This window comes from Chaetura pelagica, unplaced genomic scaffold (genome assembly GCF_000747805.2).
Source record: "Chaetura pelagica isolate M959 unplaced genomic scaffold, ChaPel_1.0 scaffold17, whole genome shotgun sequence".
Lineage (NCBI taxonomy): Eukaryota > Metazoa > Chordata > Aves > Apodiformes > Apodidae > Chaetura > Chaetura pelagica.
Window position 1 is genome coordinate 2,981,688 of NW_009970726.1, and position 16,524 is coordinate 2,998,211.

General features: G+C 41.4%; 1 protein-coding gene across 1 annotated transcript in view; it reads left to right on the forward strand.

Annotated features, from left to right (window-relative positions):
• Positions 1 to 2: 2 nt before the first annotated feature.
• GPR158 (G protein-coupled receptor 158) overlaps positions 3 to 16,524 on the forward strand; it is a gene marked incomplete at its 5' end in the record, with an annotated part of 170,975 nt that continues 154,453 nt past the window's right edge. Inside the window, 2 exons of the mRNA XM_010007023.1 lie at positions 3 to 673; positions 15,691 to 15,796. Of these exons, the coding sequence (XP_010005325.1) occupies positions 3 to 673; positions 15,691 to 15,796 (777 nt within the window). The remainder of the gene's footprint in view (positions 674 to 15,690; positions 15,797 to 16,524) is intronic.

The window sequence follows — 16,524 nt, forward strand, 5'->3', positions numbered from 1 at the left end:
TCGCTGAGGAGGTGCCCCAGGACGTGGCCTCGTTCCTCTACACGGGCGACTCCCGGGAGCTGCGGCGCGCCAACTGCTCCGGGCGGTACGAGCTGGCCAGCCTCGCTGGCAAGTCGCGCTTCACCTCGCATCCTTCCCTGCACGGGGCCCTGGACACCCTCACCCACGCCACCAACTTCCTCAACGTGATCCTCCAGAGCAATAAGTCGCGAGAGCAGAACTTGCAGGAGGACCTGGAGTGGTACCGCGCCTTGATCAGGAGCCTCCTGGAGGGGGACCCCAACATCTCCAGGGCAGCTATCACTTTCAGCACGGAGCCTTTCTCCTCCACCCCCCAGGTGTTCCTCCAGGCCAGCAGGCACGAGAGCCAGGTCCTCCTCCAGGACTTGTCCTCCTCAGCTCACCACCTGGCTAATGCCTCTGTGGAAACAGAGTGGTTCCACAGCTTGAAGCGCAAGTGGAGGCCACATCTGCACAGGAAGATGTTAAACACAGGCCCCAAAACTTTGGAGAACAGCTGGAAGAGGCGGGAGAGCTTCACTGCTGATAAGAACCACATCAGGTGGTCCTCACCTTACCTGGAGTGTGAGAATGGGAATTACAAACCCGGCTGGCTAGTGACTCTCTCAGCGGCTTTCTATGGGCTACGGCCAAACCTCCTCCCTGAGTTCAGGTAGGAGGAGTGTTCCTCTGCTTGCTTTGTGTTGGGAAGGTGGTAGGATGGGGTTTTGGTTCTGTCCCTGTCTTTGGGAAGGGCACGCAGTGTCTCTGGAGTGCCCTGATCAACCCTTGCCAGCCAGGCTGCTCAGTCACACTGCAGAACAATCTCAGGCCTTCCTGTTGAGCTCTGCCTTCGTGTGCCTTAGGGAGCTGTTGCTGAGTAAAAGAATCACTTTTTATCTCTGTCTGTAGGACAACCTTTGCATGACTTGCTCCCACTGAAACAGTTCTTGGCATCCTTCGGGGGGGAGAAAAGAGCAGCGGCTGCCAGTTGTAGTTTATTTCTGACTGCAAGAGGAATATGTTTACTGAGGTGTTATTTCTTTCTATGCTGCATAATTAAAACTAGCACAACCCCCGCTATAATTTTAACTAGTTGGGAAACAACGTTGTTATGCTGTTAAACAGCTATTTCTGTGGTCTCCTGAGCACATCCACTGTGGGGTGCTCTAGCCTGGTCAGTGGTCAGTTATGTTTCTAGTAAGTAAGTGTTTGTGATGGCAGTTCTGTCATAGTGTATGTGGCTGTGACCTGACCTGGCAGTAGGAGGGGTGTTTTAGGGCACTTCTCTATTACACAGCTGTGTAGATTATACCTGGTGTATGTAAATAAATGCTGCTTTTAAATTTTTTTCTTCTATTGCTGTTACCCCAAGGACTTAGCAACTGGGCTGTTGACTAGCAGAGAGGAGGGTACAGAAAGGCCCATGCTTGTCTTCATATTCTGACAGCAGAGAGAGATGAGCCCAAGGAATGAGTGCAACCTGTGGAGAACAGGATGTCAGACTTTTCCCACTGGCACTTCTGTGGTGGGGCTCACTGGTAGCTGTCCCTCTGGGAATGCCCACTGCCCAGAAGCAGCTGGCATTTGTCAGGAGTTGAGAGAACATTACAGAATTAGCTTTCTCCTGCAGTTCAGCAGTAGGTAAAGATAAGAACACAGCAGACACCAGGGAGACTTTGCTGTGTTTAGGTGGCCAGGCAGTTGTGTATGTGAACACTTGTTTTCTTGGCTTGGTCTGAAATCTAGTGGGATTGAACAGGTGTGAAAGCAAATGTGTAACCCTGGGGGAAAAATTAAAGATCTGCTGAATAGAGAGTGGCTGATTATTTCTTTATGGAATTACCTTTTGCCATGAAATCTTCGCTCTCATGAGGCTGGTTTGGTTTAGGTGAGGGGAGCTAACCTGCAGACTGCTTGATGCTAAATACCTCTCAAAACCAAAACCCAAGAATGGCTCTACTGTGGAGCATTTCTGGACCCTAATGAAGATGTATCCAGAAAAGTGCAGGAGACTTCTCATACTTCATTGAAATGCAGTGTTTCCCACTCAATGAACTTTAGGATGTATATGAAAGCTAGTGTAGGCTGATAATCTCTTGTTGGGGATAGGGGTTCCTATAACCTAATGAACTACCAGGCTTGGGGTGTGGTGGCAGCTACTGAACCAGCTGAGAACTTAGTTCTTGATAACAAGCTTCACTCAAGCTTCAATCTTGATTTCAGTTAAAAGAAAGACAGCTTCTTAAACAACATAGTCTAGAGCTTCAACCTCAGTTCTCTGTCAAGATCCTGTGATGCCAGGAAGCATCTCAGTGTTGTAGGTTTCTGTTGTGGTAGCTCTGGTGTGCAGAACACGGCAGGTTCATTTTGGAGTAACCCTGGCCAACCAAGGCAACCAGTAGAGGTCATGCTGGGTGCAGTACAAAGCACTATCTTCACTTCCTCTTTCCAGCAGCCTTGCCATGTGGGAGTCACTTCAGTTGAAGAAATGGAATAACCTGTTGTAACTCTGGTACTTCGAAAGGAATCCATTAAGCACATCTAAATAAGAAAAGGTTCTCCAAGCTTAGAGGATCTTGTGATGGGCTGTGCTGTGCAAGTTTGAAGTGTTGTATTGCTGTTGTACTGAACAGTTTGGAGAAAACTAAAAAAGTTTTCTGTCAAAATCATAGATGATTTGGTAATCATTTTTAAGAAAATGGTAGTATGTGTTTCTTGGTAACTATATAAGGAAGCAGGTGGAAGAAGCACATATATGTAGACGCATATTCTGGCAAGGCTAAATGATGGTTTCTGCATTCCCACTTTGAGATGTGTTACATGAAAGATGGGCTTCTAATAAAAGCTTATTATTTGGGTTATTGAAAAAGTAACTTCAGTTATGTAGGAAATATTATAAATAAAATACACTTCTCCCAAGATTTAAGGGATGTCTTAATGTTTGCACAATTGTTTTCTATACTTGATAAGCACACAGGCTCAGTATGAGTTCTTAAGAGCAGAAATGGTTTAAAGTATAACCATGTAATATAAAAATATAAAATCTAATGTAGTTATTAGAACATTAACATTAATTACTATAAGGCGCCTCTTGAAAACGCTTTATTTCCCCTCACCATCTGTTGTTGAGTGATGCAATAGTTTAAATTCCTGGTTAAGGCCTGTATGGTAAAAGCAGTATGTAGTAAGCTCCATATTTTGAGAAAGCTACATGGGTTCTTTCAACAAATTATTCCTATACCATCTATTAGAACCATGTTAATGCATCATTTTACATGGTCTTTCCAATTAATAGTCTGGCATGAGGTGATGGATGGTAGTTTAGGGCATGCCCTGTAATGTCTCTAACAGTTTATGTACTTTGTTTGCTGACATCAGGTTTATGACATGGTATGTTAGGGTAGGAGACCTTCAGGAACATGTTGTCTCCATGGAAGCGAATTCTTTCCAATTACAGAAGGATAATCCATCACCCTTGCTTCTTGGTGTGTCTTCTATTGCAGTAACAGATGGGTACCTAACATGGTGTAGCAGTGGAAAGAGTTTAATGAAGGCAGTACTAATAATTACTACAGTTATATTCAGTACATGCTACTAATGCAGTACTGTGGTCAATGACATGTGGCAAGTACAGCCAAAAAAAGCTTTGTTGTGGTGAAGGGTTATGGTGCCTTATGCCAGAGGAAGGGTTACAGGCAGGGGGGCTGTATCAAACAGCTTGCTATCTGTTTTTAATTCCTTGCTCTTCTTGCCTCCCTCCAGGAGGTGACAGCCAAACTGTCCAAAGTGAAAGCCAAGGAAGGTGAGAGAATATGGTCATTCACGTTGCCTTTTCAAGGCTGGCACTGTAAGCAAGTACTGAGATGAAGTGGAGAAAACAGAAAATGACTTGACTGTGCTGCTAAATTTAGCAGAATTTGTCCAAGCCTGGTGGGACCACATTAGCTCTGTGGAAAGCTAAGCTAGGGGCACTGACTGTCTGCAGCTTCTTGGCAGTGCTTGCTTGTGGTGTTGTCTGAGTTCACTAGCCTTTGGTCTGCCCAAGTGCAGGAAACAAACATTGCTCTCTGCTTACAGAATTCAGCATAGCCATGAGAAGCCAGAGACTACACCTAATCTCTTGGTGTTACTAATGCTTCTTGCTCCTTTGCAGCTGGAATTGACCATGTAATGTGTCTAATCACTCTACAGCTAGTCCTGCAGAGGGTAGAGCTTGTTAGTCCTTGCCGCTAATCTTTATTAGATTATAATATTCCATTAGAATATAATATTCTATGGCACATGGTGACTCAGGTCGTCTCTTTGCAGCCCTACCGTGGAGGTGGAATGGTGTGAGAAGCTGCCTCTTGTGAGTACGTTTCCTGTGCTAAAGGTACTTGCTTGGCCCCTGGAGCAGAAGCAGGCTTTCATTGCTTGAGCAGTGTGGTGGGCTGCTGGGGAGTATTACACCTTAAACTGGAAGAATGGTGTGCTGCTAGGAGGTCAGCTACTAGCAGCTATGAGGGTTGTTTGTTTTTTCATGAAAAAAAAAAAAAGCCCTTTTGGGTTACTGGGTCCAGTCACCTGCTGTCACAGGCCCACGTAATGTCACCATCTGACCAAACTGTCTTAAAGTAGGTAGATTTCCCTCTTGGCTCTCCAGTCTACTAGTATGCCAGGCCTAATGGTTGGATAGCTTCTTCTGATTTCCGATCTAAATTTATTCACAGTCAGTTCTCATCCATTTATTTCTGTTCCAGAACTGCTTTCTATCTGAAATAATACACTTCACTGATGTTTACTGCTCTGACCTATTTATAGGCAGCAGTCCCTTCTCCACCTTTGTTTACTAGATTACACAAACCAGCTTTCTTTAGTCTCCTGTTATAAGCTCTCTGTTGCCATGGTCCCTCTCTCAAGTCTTGTTTCAGTGTTTCTTGAACGTGGTTAGTCAGATTCATGTGCAATGTTTCAGCCTTGTGCAATGACATCAATTATTCCCAACTCTGATGAATGAATTGCTGCTTTTGCAGCTCAAAATGTTCTCTTGTGTGCTGTTCTCATTTTCTTTAATGTGTTGTGTCAATGTTTTGGGAACTGGCCATTGCTCTATTTTCTTTAATGTGTTGTAATGTGTCAATGTTTTGGGAACTGGCCATTGCTCTTCCATTGTTTTTCATCTAGGAAGTCAGAATATCTTTAGGATACAGGGATGTTTTTTTCCCTCACACCGTGTTCCAGCAAGGACAGGTAGTTTTTTTCAAGTCCAAGGCAGTGTTTGCAATTTTTTTCAGGGACTGCTGGGAGACTGCAGTGAAATAATGGCTGTTTTGGCAGAAAGGTGTACAATCAACAAGCTGTGCAAGCTTTGTGTTTTTATTTTGAACAACCATGTGTTCTGGAGCATTTGCAGGTAACTTCATTCTGAAGCTGAATGAAGTGTCGCTGCTGAATTTTTTATCTTCCTGACACTTCCTACTTTGTTCTTAATTATTAGATTTTCCTTGGTGCAAAGATTAATCTTTATTGCACAGCTAAATTTAGCAGTTTCTTCCCAAAAGGCAGTGTAATGTGATTTCCACTGTGCTATTAAAAATTACTTTGACTACTCCAGCGTTAGGCCATAACAGAGTACTCATTGAGGAAACATAATTGAAGGCAAATTAAACCATGAAGGTAGGAGTATGTACGACAAATAAGTAACTTTGTAGGGAACATATGTGATTTTTTTCTCTTCTGCTAAACATTTCACAGGTATTAAATTGTTTGGTAAAATAACCATAAATGTGGACATAAAAGAAAAGATACTGAAAAAATCAATAACTATTTTATTTTAAATATACTTTAATTTCTTCCTTTAGCTCCCTTTTTCAGTGCTCCCCCTCTAACTCCTCTTCAGTCTCATTACTGAACTAAGAAAGTAATTTTAACTGTTTAAGGAGGCTTTCTAATTTTTTGTGACACGTTACATTAGTTGTGGAATCCTGCAAATATTTTTAAATGGTGAGGCTGACATCTTTTCTCTACTACAGTCTGGCCCATATAACGTGATTGAAGGGCTGGGTGAATTTAGGACAGGTTTTAAAAATGAAAGGGAATAATTTATTTCCTAGAAATGCAGGAAGTTTTTTATTTATATTCCTGAAAAGAGTTGAGAACAAAGAAATGTCTTCTGGTGTGTGCTTATAGAAAATCCTAGTATATTTTAAGTATTCTCTGAACAACGATGTCTCTGCCTTTTTAATATGAGGATAGAGAACTAGCTGTTGATGAAACAAATGGAAAAATGAATAGGAATTTCTTTGTATGAAACCCAATTTCTGTCTTTACTATTGGAGAAATGGGAGTGGGTTTTTGAAGAAAGAAGTTAAGTATGGCCAGGAGAGGATTGAAAGACATACTGCGTTTATGTCCACAATTATGTAGTGCATGGTATGTTGCAATAAATGGAACTGGCTTTTTGGGTCAAACTGTCTTTTCCACTCTTCTGTTCTCTACACCCACCCCTCTGAGGCAAGGCTTCCAGCACAGCAGGTTATCAAAGGTCTTCTGAAGACAGTGGATGTGTGACAGTCCTTACTATCTGATATTCAGCTTCAGTACTGTCATGTCCTATTCTGTCTATTAGTGAACCTGAGCTGAGATAGAGAAATGCTTCTAAAGGTAACAAGAAAACTATTGCTGTGTTAGGTCAGATGAAAGGCTTACCTACCCCACTTTCCAAAAGCAGCTTCTGGCAGGTACTTAGGAAAAAATGTAAGAGCAGTGGAAGTGCCAAGTTCTCTTATCTTGGTCATATCCCATTTACAAATTATAAGGAATAAAAAAACCCAACTGTTTTTCAGACTCCATCTGAATGAGTGTTGATAGTAATTATGTATTAAACTGACCTCCATGATTCTGATTCACTTCTTAACCAATTTTTGTCTTCTGCAATCCAGTTTAACATAGGGTTCCATAATATAATAATGAACTGTTTGGAGAAAAAAATATTTTCTGTTTTAAAACTTGCTCCATGGAGCTAAATTCATCGGGAGATCCTGGATTTCTTGTGGTACAGAAACGCTTCAAAAACTGTTCACTTATCTCTGTGTCAGTCAGACTTAGTTGTAGGTTATACTAGGTATTGTTACTTGCAAACTTTGTCATCGGTCACCAATTTGTGATTGTCTGTGTATGTGTTGAACAAAGCAGGGGTAGTTGTGGTTCCCAGCTTGTTAACATCCCTGCACGTGAAAGATAACTTCTATCATTGATACTCTGTAGAGTGGCTCAGAGATTGAATCTGAGCTCTAAAGTGTGTAATGATGAAGATAATTGGTTTTCTGCAAAGGCTGCCTCTACTCTCAGCAGTTTTTATATCTTGGCTGTCTGTTTGCCCTACAGATTCCATTTCACCTTTCCTTTTTCTGATGTATGTGAAAAGTTTTTGCTTAGTAGAGCCTATGGTTTTAACATACTGCTTCTAAAAATGTCTTATTTTTGTCTTACACTATTGTAGTTCTGCATGTTTCTTGCCGAGGTTTATGCCTCTCCATTTTCCCTTTATTTCTTTTTTTAACATTGGCTTCCACTTCCTTTTACTTTTTGGTTTTAAAACTCCCTTGTTACTTTTAAATAAATCATCACTGTTAGAAGATTTTGTGTAGTTAGACTGAGGTCATCTCTGTGTTTGATCCTTCTAATTCAAAAACTTTTCTTGTTCCTAACCTCTTTTTTTTTTTTTTTTTCCCTTTTATCACTGTCCTTGAGGCCCTTTCTTTTCAACCTGTCTCTTTGACCCCATGGACAGTAATGGGAACATCTTTTAAAAAAAAAAAAAAGCTGCTTTCTTATTAAGTAGCTTGGAATTGGCTCCAAGACCTTTTTTCGTGGGGAGAATCTAGTGTAAGTGGTTGCTCACAATCATTGACAGACCCCTCAGTGTTCCTGTAAAAGATGATGCTCTTTGACAGAATTAAAATGCTAGCAGCAACTTGAAAATCCTCAGGCAAAAAAAGATACCAATGGCTCCTGAAGTATTTAGGAAGCTCTCTGACTAAACTGTAAGGTAATCCCTGGAGAGGCAGCACTGCATGCTATAAATCTGAAGGCAGTTTTAAATCTGAAATAATTCATAAAACAGAGGATTCAGTTTTAAGTATTCCACCCTTGCAGTACTGTTCCAAATGGCCTAGGAGGATTTTCTTTGCAGGTTAATCCTGATTCATATGCCAACCCTGCTATACCTGACTCTTCAGTTAAGTTTATTTTTAGTGAAAGCTGTTTCTCCTGTGAAAATGTGTGCTGAAAAGCAGCAGTTGTGCTATGGCTGAGGAGTTAAGTAAGTCTGTCTCTGTCCTGTTAGTAAGATGTGAGTGGTAACTATGTGATTAGATCAAAATCATGTTGTATGTAATGTCCTAGTAGACTTTTGTGAACCTGGCTGGATATACAAAGGTGATAGTTTAAAAAATGTCTTAAGTGATGCTGAATGCTAAATCTTAACTTTCAAAAGCAACTTGAACCTGCAGAATCTGCTGATTACAAATAAGACTCATGGCTGAAAGTCACTTGTGAATTTGACATCAGGATTATTCTTGGATACCTAGTTGATGGTAAATTGAAAGAGCCTCAGTTGTCAGGTTGTATGCACTGTTTGAAAGTTAATATTCTTGAAAGTGTCAGGCTCTAAAATAAGAATGGTCTCAGAAGTGGTAACTGCATTGAAAACATTTGCTATAGTAATTACAGTATCCATTTACCTGGAGTTGTGGATATTTGCAGATTTGGGACAGCTGTAGAGAATTTTTCTTCTCTTCTTGTGTTGTGGTAAGGAGCCTTATGAAGGACAACATGTAGGGGTGAATGAGTATGACAGCAAGAATTTAGACAGGAATTTAGATCTGGGGGGATGTTGTCTGCTTCAGTATGATAACCATGCCTTATACCTTAATCATGGCTGCCCGCAGTGCTTACAGGTACAAAAATAAGTATGCAGACTTAAACTTTGAATGCCTGTTTAGCTGAGCTGTGATGATCCCTGTGCCAAAAAACTTCTGAAGATCTAGAGGACAAAGATATTGTTTATCACCATTTAAATGTTGGCAGGGTATTACTCTGTACAGCTGACTTAAGCTGGCTGGGAGAAAGAGAACATGCTCCTTCTACTTTATGACTAACATTACAGGCAAAAAAAATAAATTTCTGTAGATATAGGTTTTACTACATGTTGTTACAATGGAATATTTTAACTACTGAAACTATCAAAATAGCTAGTAGGTTGGGGAAGTAAGCTTAAATCAATTTCTGGCACAGATTTCAAAGCAAACAGCATGCCAACAAGCAGTGGTACTGGAAATTAAGACAGACATAAAAGCCTCTTAAATCAAACCTCTGACCTGACAAAATCTGTGATGACATCATTCTTCAATGATTATCTATTATGTACAATTCGTCTAAATCTTTCTTAACTGCATGTTAAGCTTGGATACATAATCCTTAAGTATCCTTTTTTGTGTAAGAAATGTAAATTTGTGGCAGAAAACAAATATTTATTGTTATAAGGAGATTAACAAAATATACTTACTTGCCAGATGGTCCTCAATTACCAGTAATATTGTTATTAACTTATCACTGTGGCTTGGGTTCAGCCAGACAGCATTGTCTGACAGCAGTGTGGATTAATCTGTTATGCTGACCAAGCTAAGTCTACTCTTATACCATTGGTATTTGTTCAGATCACTTCTGTCAAGTTAGCACAGCTGCAGTTGTTTTCAGTTAGCTCAATAAATGTAACACAGGTAGTTGGTCCATATACATTCCATATTTTCCATTTTCTGAATGCTGAATCAAAAATAACTGAAAATGTGGGTGGCTGAACAAGCTGTGCCAGTTACTGTATTAATCACATGAATTTCAGAAATACATCATCATGTACGTATCTGTGTACTCTGTGTGTAATAATGGTAGGGTACAAGTCTGAGGTGGTGTTTTAAGTGGCAAAGCATAACATACCATCATTATGGACGTGTATGCTTAGCAAAACTTCTCTTTTGAAAGCATTATATCCTCAAGTAGTTCCAGGCTCTGTTGCTACCTCAGCAGAACTGTGCTGTTACCAGATGTTATTAGACTGTAACTGTCAGGAGAGTGTGTTTTCATTTGCCTGTTTCTGGATTGCAGCATTTTTCCTTCCTCTGGATTTTCAGCCCAGAAATTAATAAAACTCTTAGAAAAGCAAAAAACAGAAGAAGTTAATCTTGTCAGAAGTCCAGGTTGTGCTGCAGCAGAGCTGTAGACAGAGTGGAGGTAGGAATATTTATGTTGAGTTGTTAACAGGAGCTCAGACCCCAAGGAGCAAGCCAGTGGTAGATGCCTTTAAAAAGTGTGCTTGATTGAGAAGGACGGGGATTCTCGGAGCCAGGGAAATGTGAAGGAGGACAGGAGTCCTGAAAGGAGTTGGGAATCAGCAGCTCTTGTGAGAGAGCTGAAAGGCTGGCATGGCTGGGGGTGTTGCCGTGGTTGCAAATTTAAAAGTGGCCATTGCAGAGGGAGTGGAGTGTGCTGGGCACATGGATGAGCTTGAGGGAAGGAACAGCAGCTCTGCCTGCTTGGCAGGTGAGCCCTACTGATGGTTGTCACTCTCTTGGAAAAACATCTACTATAGTGTCCACTCGGCAGAAAGCCATGGAAACATGCAACTGTGCAGGCCACAGGCTGTAGGGAGCTGTCAGAGCCTTTCACTGGGAACAAGTGGCAGTTATGGCACCTGTTGTACACACTGCATGCAGGTGGATGATCTCCGCTGCCAAGTGGCAGGCTTGCAAGAAGAAGTTGAAAGGCTAAAGAGCATCAGGGAAACTGAAAATGAGATAATCTCGTGGATCCAGCCTCTGACTACTTTGACATGGGAATGGGACCCATCAGAAAGTGTGCAGCATCAGGGAGCCACTGTATACTGCCCCTGCTGGACCACAGGCAGTAGCCTGGATGAGGGGATTGAATGGAAGCAAGTTCTTTGTCATGACAACAGACTCCTTCCTTGACCACCTCACCTCCCCAGGTGCCACTGAGAAACAGATATGAGGCTCTGGTTAAGAAAGACCAGCCAAATGAAGATGTGGGCATTGGGCAGCCTACACCAGAAATATGTCCACAGTTGGAAGGACCTACCACCCGCATTACAACAACATCTGTAAGGAAGAATGAAGGGTTGTAGGTGTATGTGGCTCCCTTCTGAGGGGAAAAAGGGTCCCGTATGCCAGGTAGACCCTCCTAACAGAAATCTGCTGTTCCCCTGGAGCCCATGTGAAGGATGTCACTAGGAAACTTCCTAGTTTAGTACGGTCCTTAGACTACCTGCTATTGATTTTCCATGTAGGTGGAGAGCAAGCTGAAACTTGTAGTCTAAGAACAATCAAAACAGCCTCTAGATCACTGGGGCAGGTGGAGAGAGATTCTGGGGCACAGGTTATATTTTCATCTCTTCTTCCAGTTGCAGGCAGTGACACTGGAATGAGCAGATGAATACAGTCTGTTAATACATGGCTTTGTAGCGGGTATCATTGCAACAATTTTGTTTTTTTTTGACAATGGGATGGCCTATACAGCACCAGACTTGTTGGCACCTCATGGAAAACATCTTTCTCAAAGGTGGAAGAGGGTCTTTGCACAAGTGATTGCAGGGCTGATTGTCAGGGCTTTAAACTAGGTTTGAAGGGGGAGGGAGATGTAACTGGACATACTAATGAGACCCCTTGGTGTAGTAGCTCAGCATCTGTGGGACTGCATGCTAGCATTTTTGAGAATCAGAAGGCCTAGCACCCATTAAAAATGAAAACTGTGTTCTCAGCTCCCTCTCTGAAATGCTTACACACCAATGCATGCAGTATTGGGAATAAGCAGGAGGAGCTGGAGATCTGCATTAGGCCACAGAGCTACGATATAGTTGGAGTTTCTGAGACATGGTGGGACAGCTCCCATGACTGGAATGGTGTCATGGATGGCTATATACTCTTTAGGAAAAACAAACCAACAAGGTGAGGTGATGGTGTTGCTCATTATGTGTGAGAGCAACAGGAATGCATTGGACTCTACCCGGGGGGGAGGAAGAACATGTTAAAAGCTTCTGGGTAAGAATTAAGGAACACAAATGTGGGCAAAACTGTTGTGGGTATCTACTATAGACCACCAAGTCGGGAAAAAGATGATGAGGCCTTCTACCTCCTGCTGGAAGTAGCCTCTGGATCACATGCCTTAGTGCTGATGGGTGACTTCAGTCACCCTGATATTTGTTGAAGATCCCACACAGCCAGTCATACTCAGTTCAGAAGGCTCTTGGAGTCCATCAGTGTTAACCTCCTCATACATGTGGAGGAACTAGTGTGGAGAGGTGCACTGCTGGACCTTGTGTTAACAAATAAAGAAGATCTGGTTGGGGATGTTAAGTCTGTGGATGACCTTGGTGACAGTGATTATGACATGGTAGAGTTTGGTGTTTTACAAGGGAGAAGGGTTACAGTAAGTAACAGTAAGGATTGCATCCCTAGACTTCCAGAGGGCTAACTTTGTGCTCTTCAGTGATCTACTTGCAGGTGTCTCATGGGCTAAGACTCTAGAAGGTAGGCGGGCAAGAAAGCTGCTTAATATTCAAATATCACTTACTCCAAGCTCAAGATAGGTGCATTCCTTTGAGTAAAAAATTGGGCAAAGGAGGAAGGAGACCTGCATGAATGAGCAAGGAGCTCCTGAAAAATGTAAGGTGGGAGAAAGAAATTCAGTTTGTGGAAGAAGGGACTTGTCACTTGGTAGAACTACAGGGTATGTAGGAAGGCAACAAGGGAGGCCAAAGCCACCTTAGAACTAAACCTGGCAAAGGAAATAGAACAAAAAGAGCTTATTCAAATACATCAGTGGTATAAGGAAGAGTAGGGAAAATGTGGGCCCACTGTTGAATGAAGTGGGAACCCTGGTAACAGAGGATGCCAATGAGACAGTTATTGAATACCTTCTTTGCTTCAGTCCTTATTGACCTTCCAAGACCAGACCTTGTGAATCCCAGACCCTGTAATAAGAGAAAATGCCTGGAGAAAGGAAGACTCTCTGCTTGCCAGTGAGGATTTAGTTAGAGTTAAGTTGGGTAAACTGAACATACACAAATCCATGGGCCAAGGTACTTGAGGTCTTTCAGTAGCAGTTGCCATATGAACCTAAGAATTTCACATTTGTTGGGAATAAAATAATTGTATCAAAGAGTATCTTATGATACCACACAGCAAACTCATTAGGTGTTTCTCATTTCTGAGCAGTGGTTAGTTTACCCTTAATTTTAAATCTGTACTTCTCTCTCTGCAGAAGTGTTTGTAGAGGGAAGGGAAGCTTCCTCTCCTGCCAGTTAAAAACAAAATATACACAAGGGAAGAGTTTTCCATGTAAAGGAAATAAAGACCTACTTCCCTAGGGTGCTTAGAGTCTCCCAGGTGAATTTGTTGCAATCCTAATAAGAATGAATCATCACTGTTTTTCCTGCTGCATAATCTGATTTCTTCAGGTTAGTTGGAATGATGTTAATGCTTGAGAGACCATTGCCAAAGTGCGAGAGCTAGGAGAGCAAAGAGTAGTGTTGGTCCTGTTCCTGCTGCCTGGTTCATGCCTGTATGCAGCCAAAGTGAGATTATCCACTTGCAGAATAGGTCCTGACCCCAACCTGTGCACTAATATGTTCAGAAAGGTCCAGGATATATTAGAAATGCACCTGGTGGGATCAGCATGTGATCAGAGAAGAAGTTAATTAGCTCTACTTTATGAGGAACTGAGAGAGATACTTTGTTATTAGGTTAAGATATGCTTGTAATCCACTGAGATCAACATCTTACAGTTAGTCTGTACAGTATGGCTGTTTTTCCTTTAAGGTCATTGGTCACCTGGAACATGGAAGAAGTGTTTGACTAGGAAGGAAGGCCCTGGAGAAGCTGTTGTCCCAGGCAAGAATGGGAAGTTTGCACAGCTGTAAACTAAAAATATTTCTGAATATTCTGGTGTCTGCTATTTCAAACTGAACTTGGTAGAGCTAGAACTTAAATATTTCAAGTAATTTCTAAGTGTGCCCATTGCTATTTAGATTGTAGGCAGGAGACAGAAGAGAATTAAGTGCATCTGTATGAACTTCCTACTGGCTATCCTACATAATTTCCTAATACATTCTTCTTCAGTTCACTTATGTGAGGTACTTGTGTTTCTCCAAGGACTATGTAGCATGTCTGAAGATTAATGTCTGAATAAAGCTGTTGTGGACACTTCGCACTTGGTTGTACTGGGGTCAGTGGTGAGGAAGCAGTATTGTCCTGGTTTGGATCAAGCATGCCCTTTTATGCCTGTTCAGGTTTGGTTCATAAGTACGTAAGTGGCCTCTCAAGTATATTGCTCATTATTATTATTTATAAATTATTTATTATTATTATTATTTACATACTGAGCTTTAACTAAAGGAGGCAACACACTTTGAGGTGAATGTGTTCTTTAGGTTGGGTCATGCCCTTGGTATTCCACATCCTGAAAAGGAGGGATAGTGGTGTTGGTAATTCTGGAAGGTCAGACTGTGGAAATCAAAACTATTGTCTAAAGTGGCTGAAATGTTTGACTTAAAATAAGTGGTACTCTAGATTTAAGAAATAAGACCAGAGCATTCATTGGTTGTGAGTGAGTTCATGTAGTGTAACAACCAGAAGTTGCACACTGACATTTTTGCTAAGTCCAGACAGGAGTGAGTGAAGCAGTCACAGATATGTGCTCTCACAAGATGATGCTATTAATTTTCTACATACAAAGTAATTCTGGAGGTTATTCTAGAAAGATTAAGGAATTTTTTTAAGGTTTTAAAAAGATATTCAAGAACAGTTTTGCAGCTTTTATTGTTCTGGTGGTTTTTGAGTTGTTTTTAAAATAAAGCATTGGTTTTAGCTTTTCATTAAAAAAAAAACAGGAGGAAACTGTTGATGATAAACCTGAGTGTTCTTAACATCGAAGTAATATGGTTCAGACAGTCCTTGAGGACCTGTGTGAGTAGGAAACATTTTTTTTTTTTTTTTTTTATGGTTTCACAGACACCATCAGTGGCCTACTGGCTCATGCTGCCCTTCTGTCAGGACTAATAACAGTGCTGGCTGGCAGAGATGAGGAGAAAGGGGTTCAGTATCTGCTGAAGGAGAGGCATGAAGTCGCTGGAGGTTGGGCTGTGTCTAGGGAGAGTACGGAAAAACGCCTTTGCCCAGGTGGTTTGGGAAACAGCATTCCCTGGAGCAAAGGGGAGGTTGTTGTTGTCATTGGGCAGGGCCTTGTACTGTACTTGGGGAGGTTGATGGCCTTGGAAAAAGTAGTGCAGGTCAGTAATTGTTTATTTTTGTTCTTCACTGTGCTGTAAAATGTGCAGGGCATCATATTATTTTAGTCTATAACTTATTCTTACTTGCCACCTCACACTTAACCCAGTGTGTTAGATTTACCAAGCTCTTGTGGTTATACATCTCAGTGAGGTCTCATGTAAGACTGTGTCCCTGTGATTGTGGCTTCGAAAACACAAAACTGGTTTCAGACATTAATCAAATTCCTTATTTAGAAGAAAGATGTAGTTCGGCTCCTCAGGCTACAGCATTGTGAAGAAGTTTGACCTATTCCTCTAGTCGCTGTGTTGAAGGCTGATTTTTCTTTTTTTTTTTTTTTTTTTTTCAGAGGTGTTGTCAAAGTCGACATCAATCTGCAGAAGGTGGACATTGACCAGTGTTCAAATGAGGGGTGGTTCTCGGGGACACACAGGTGTCATCTCAACAATTCTGAGGTACGTCTGTCCCTAGGGGATTGAGCTGCACTTCAATAACAAGTTTTTCTACTATGAATTGTTTTCTGTAGTATGAACGCTATCTATTTTAAAGATGTTGAGTGTGGCTTGTAGGCTGGAAAGATCTTTCTGCACAAGGTGTTTTGGTATGTGTGAGTTTCAGGAGTGCCTGCATTTCAGGAATAACGGTGTAAAACAAAACAGAAGCTAAGTTACTGTGCAGAAATAACAGCTATAGGGAAAATATTACCAGTGAAATGATTTATGAGTTCTGCTTCCAAGTCAATTATACTCTAAACAAAAACAGGCTTTTAGTAAGTGTCACTTTTGAATGGACGTCTTGCAAAATACAGCAAAAGTGGCTCAAATGCTGATAGTAATTATTCATAAAAACATAGGTTTTGATAGAATGATTCAGGATAATAGGCAAAATTGGACACTGTAATTCTTTCCTATTAAAAATCCCAACATTTTGATAGAGCTGACTAAATGTTTCTGTTCAGCTCCTTCCTGTTTCCCTTTTCTTCTGAAGGTCTGGCTCTGTCAGCATATTGTAGATTGTTCAGCCTGGCCGGTCACATGTGTTCAGTGAAACTTAAATAAAATACATTAAATGATTTTTCTTTTTATGATGGCATATGATGTTGTTTTCAAAGGCATTTGTTTTCTGTGAGAGTAGGTAAGTCATGCAGTTACGTGCTTTCAGAAAGGACAATCAAAATGTAGGG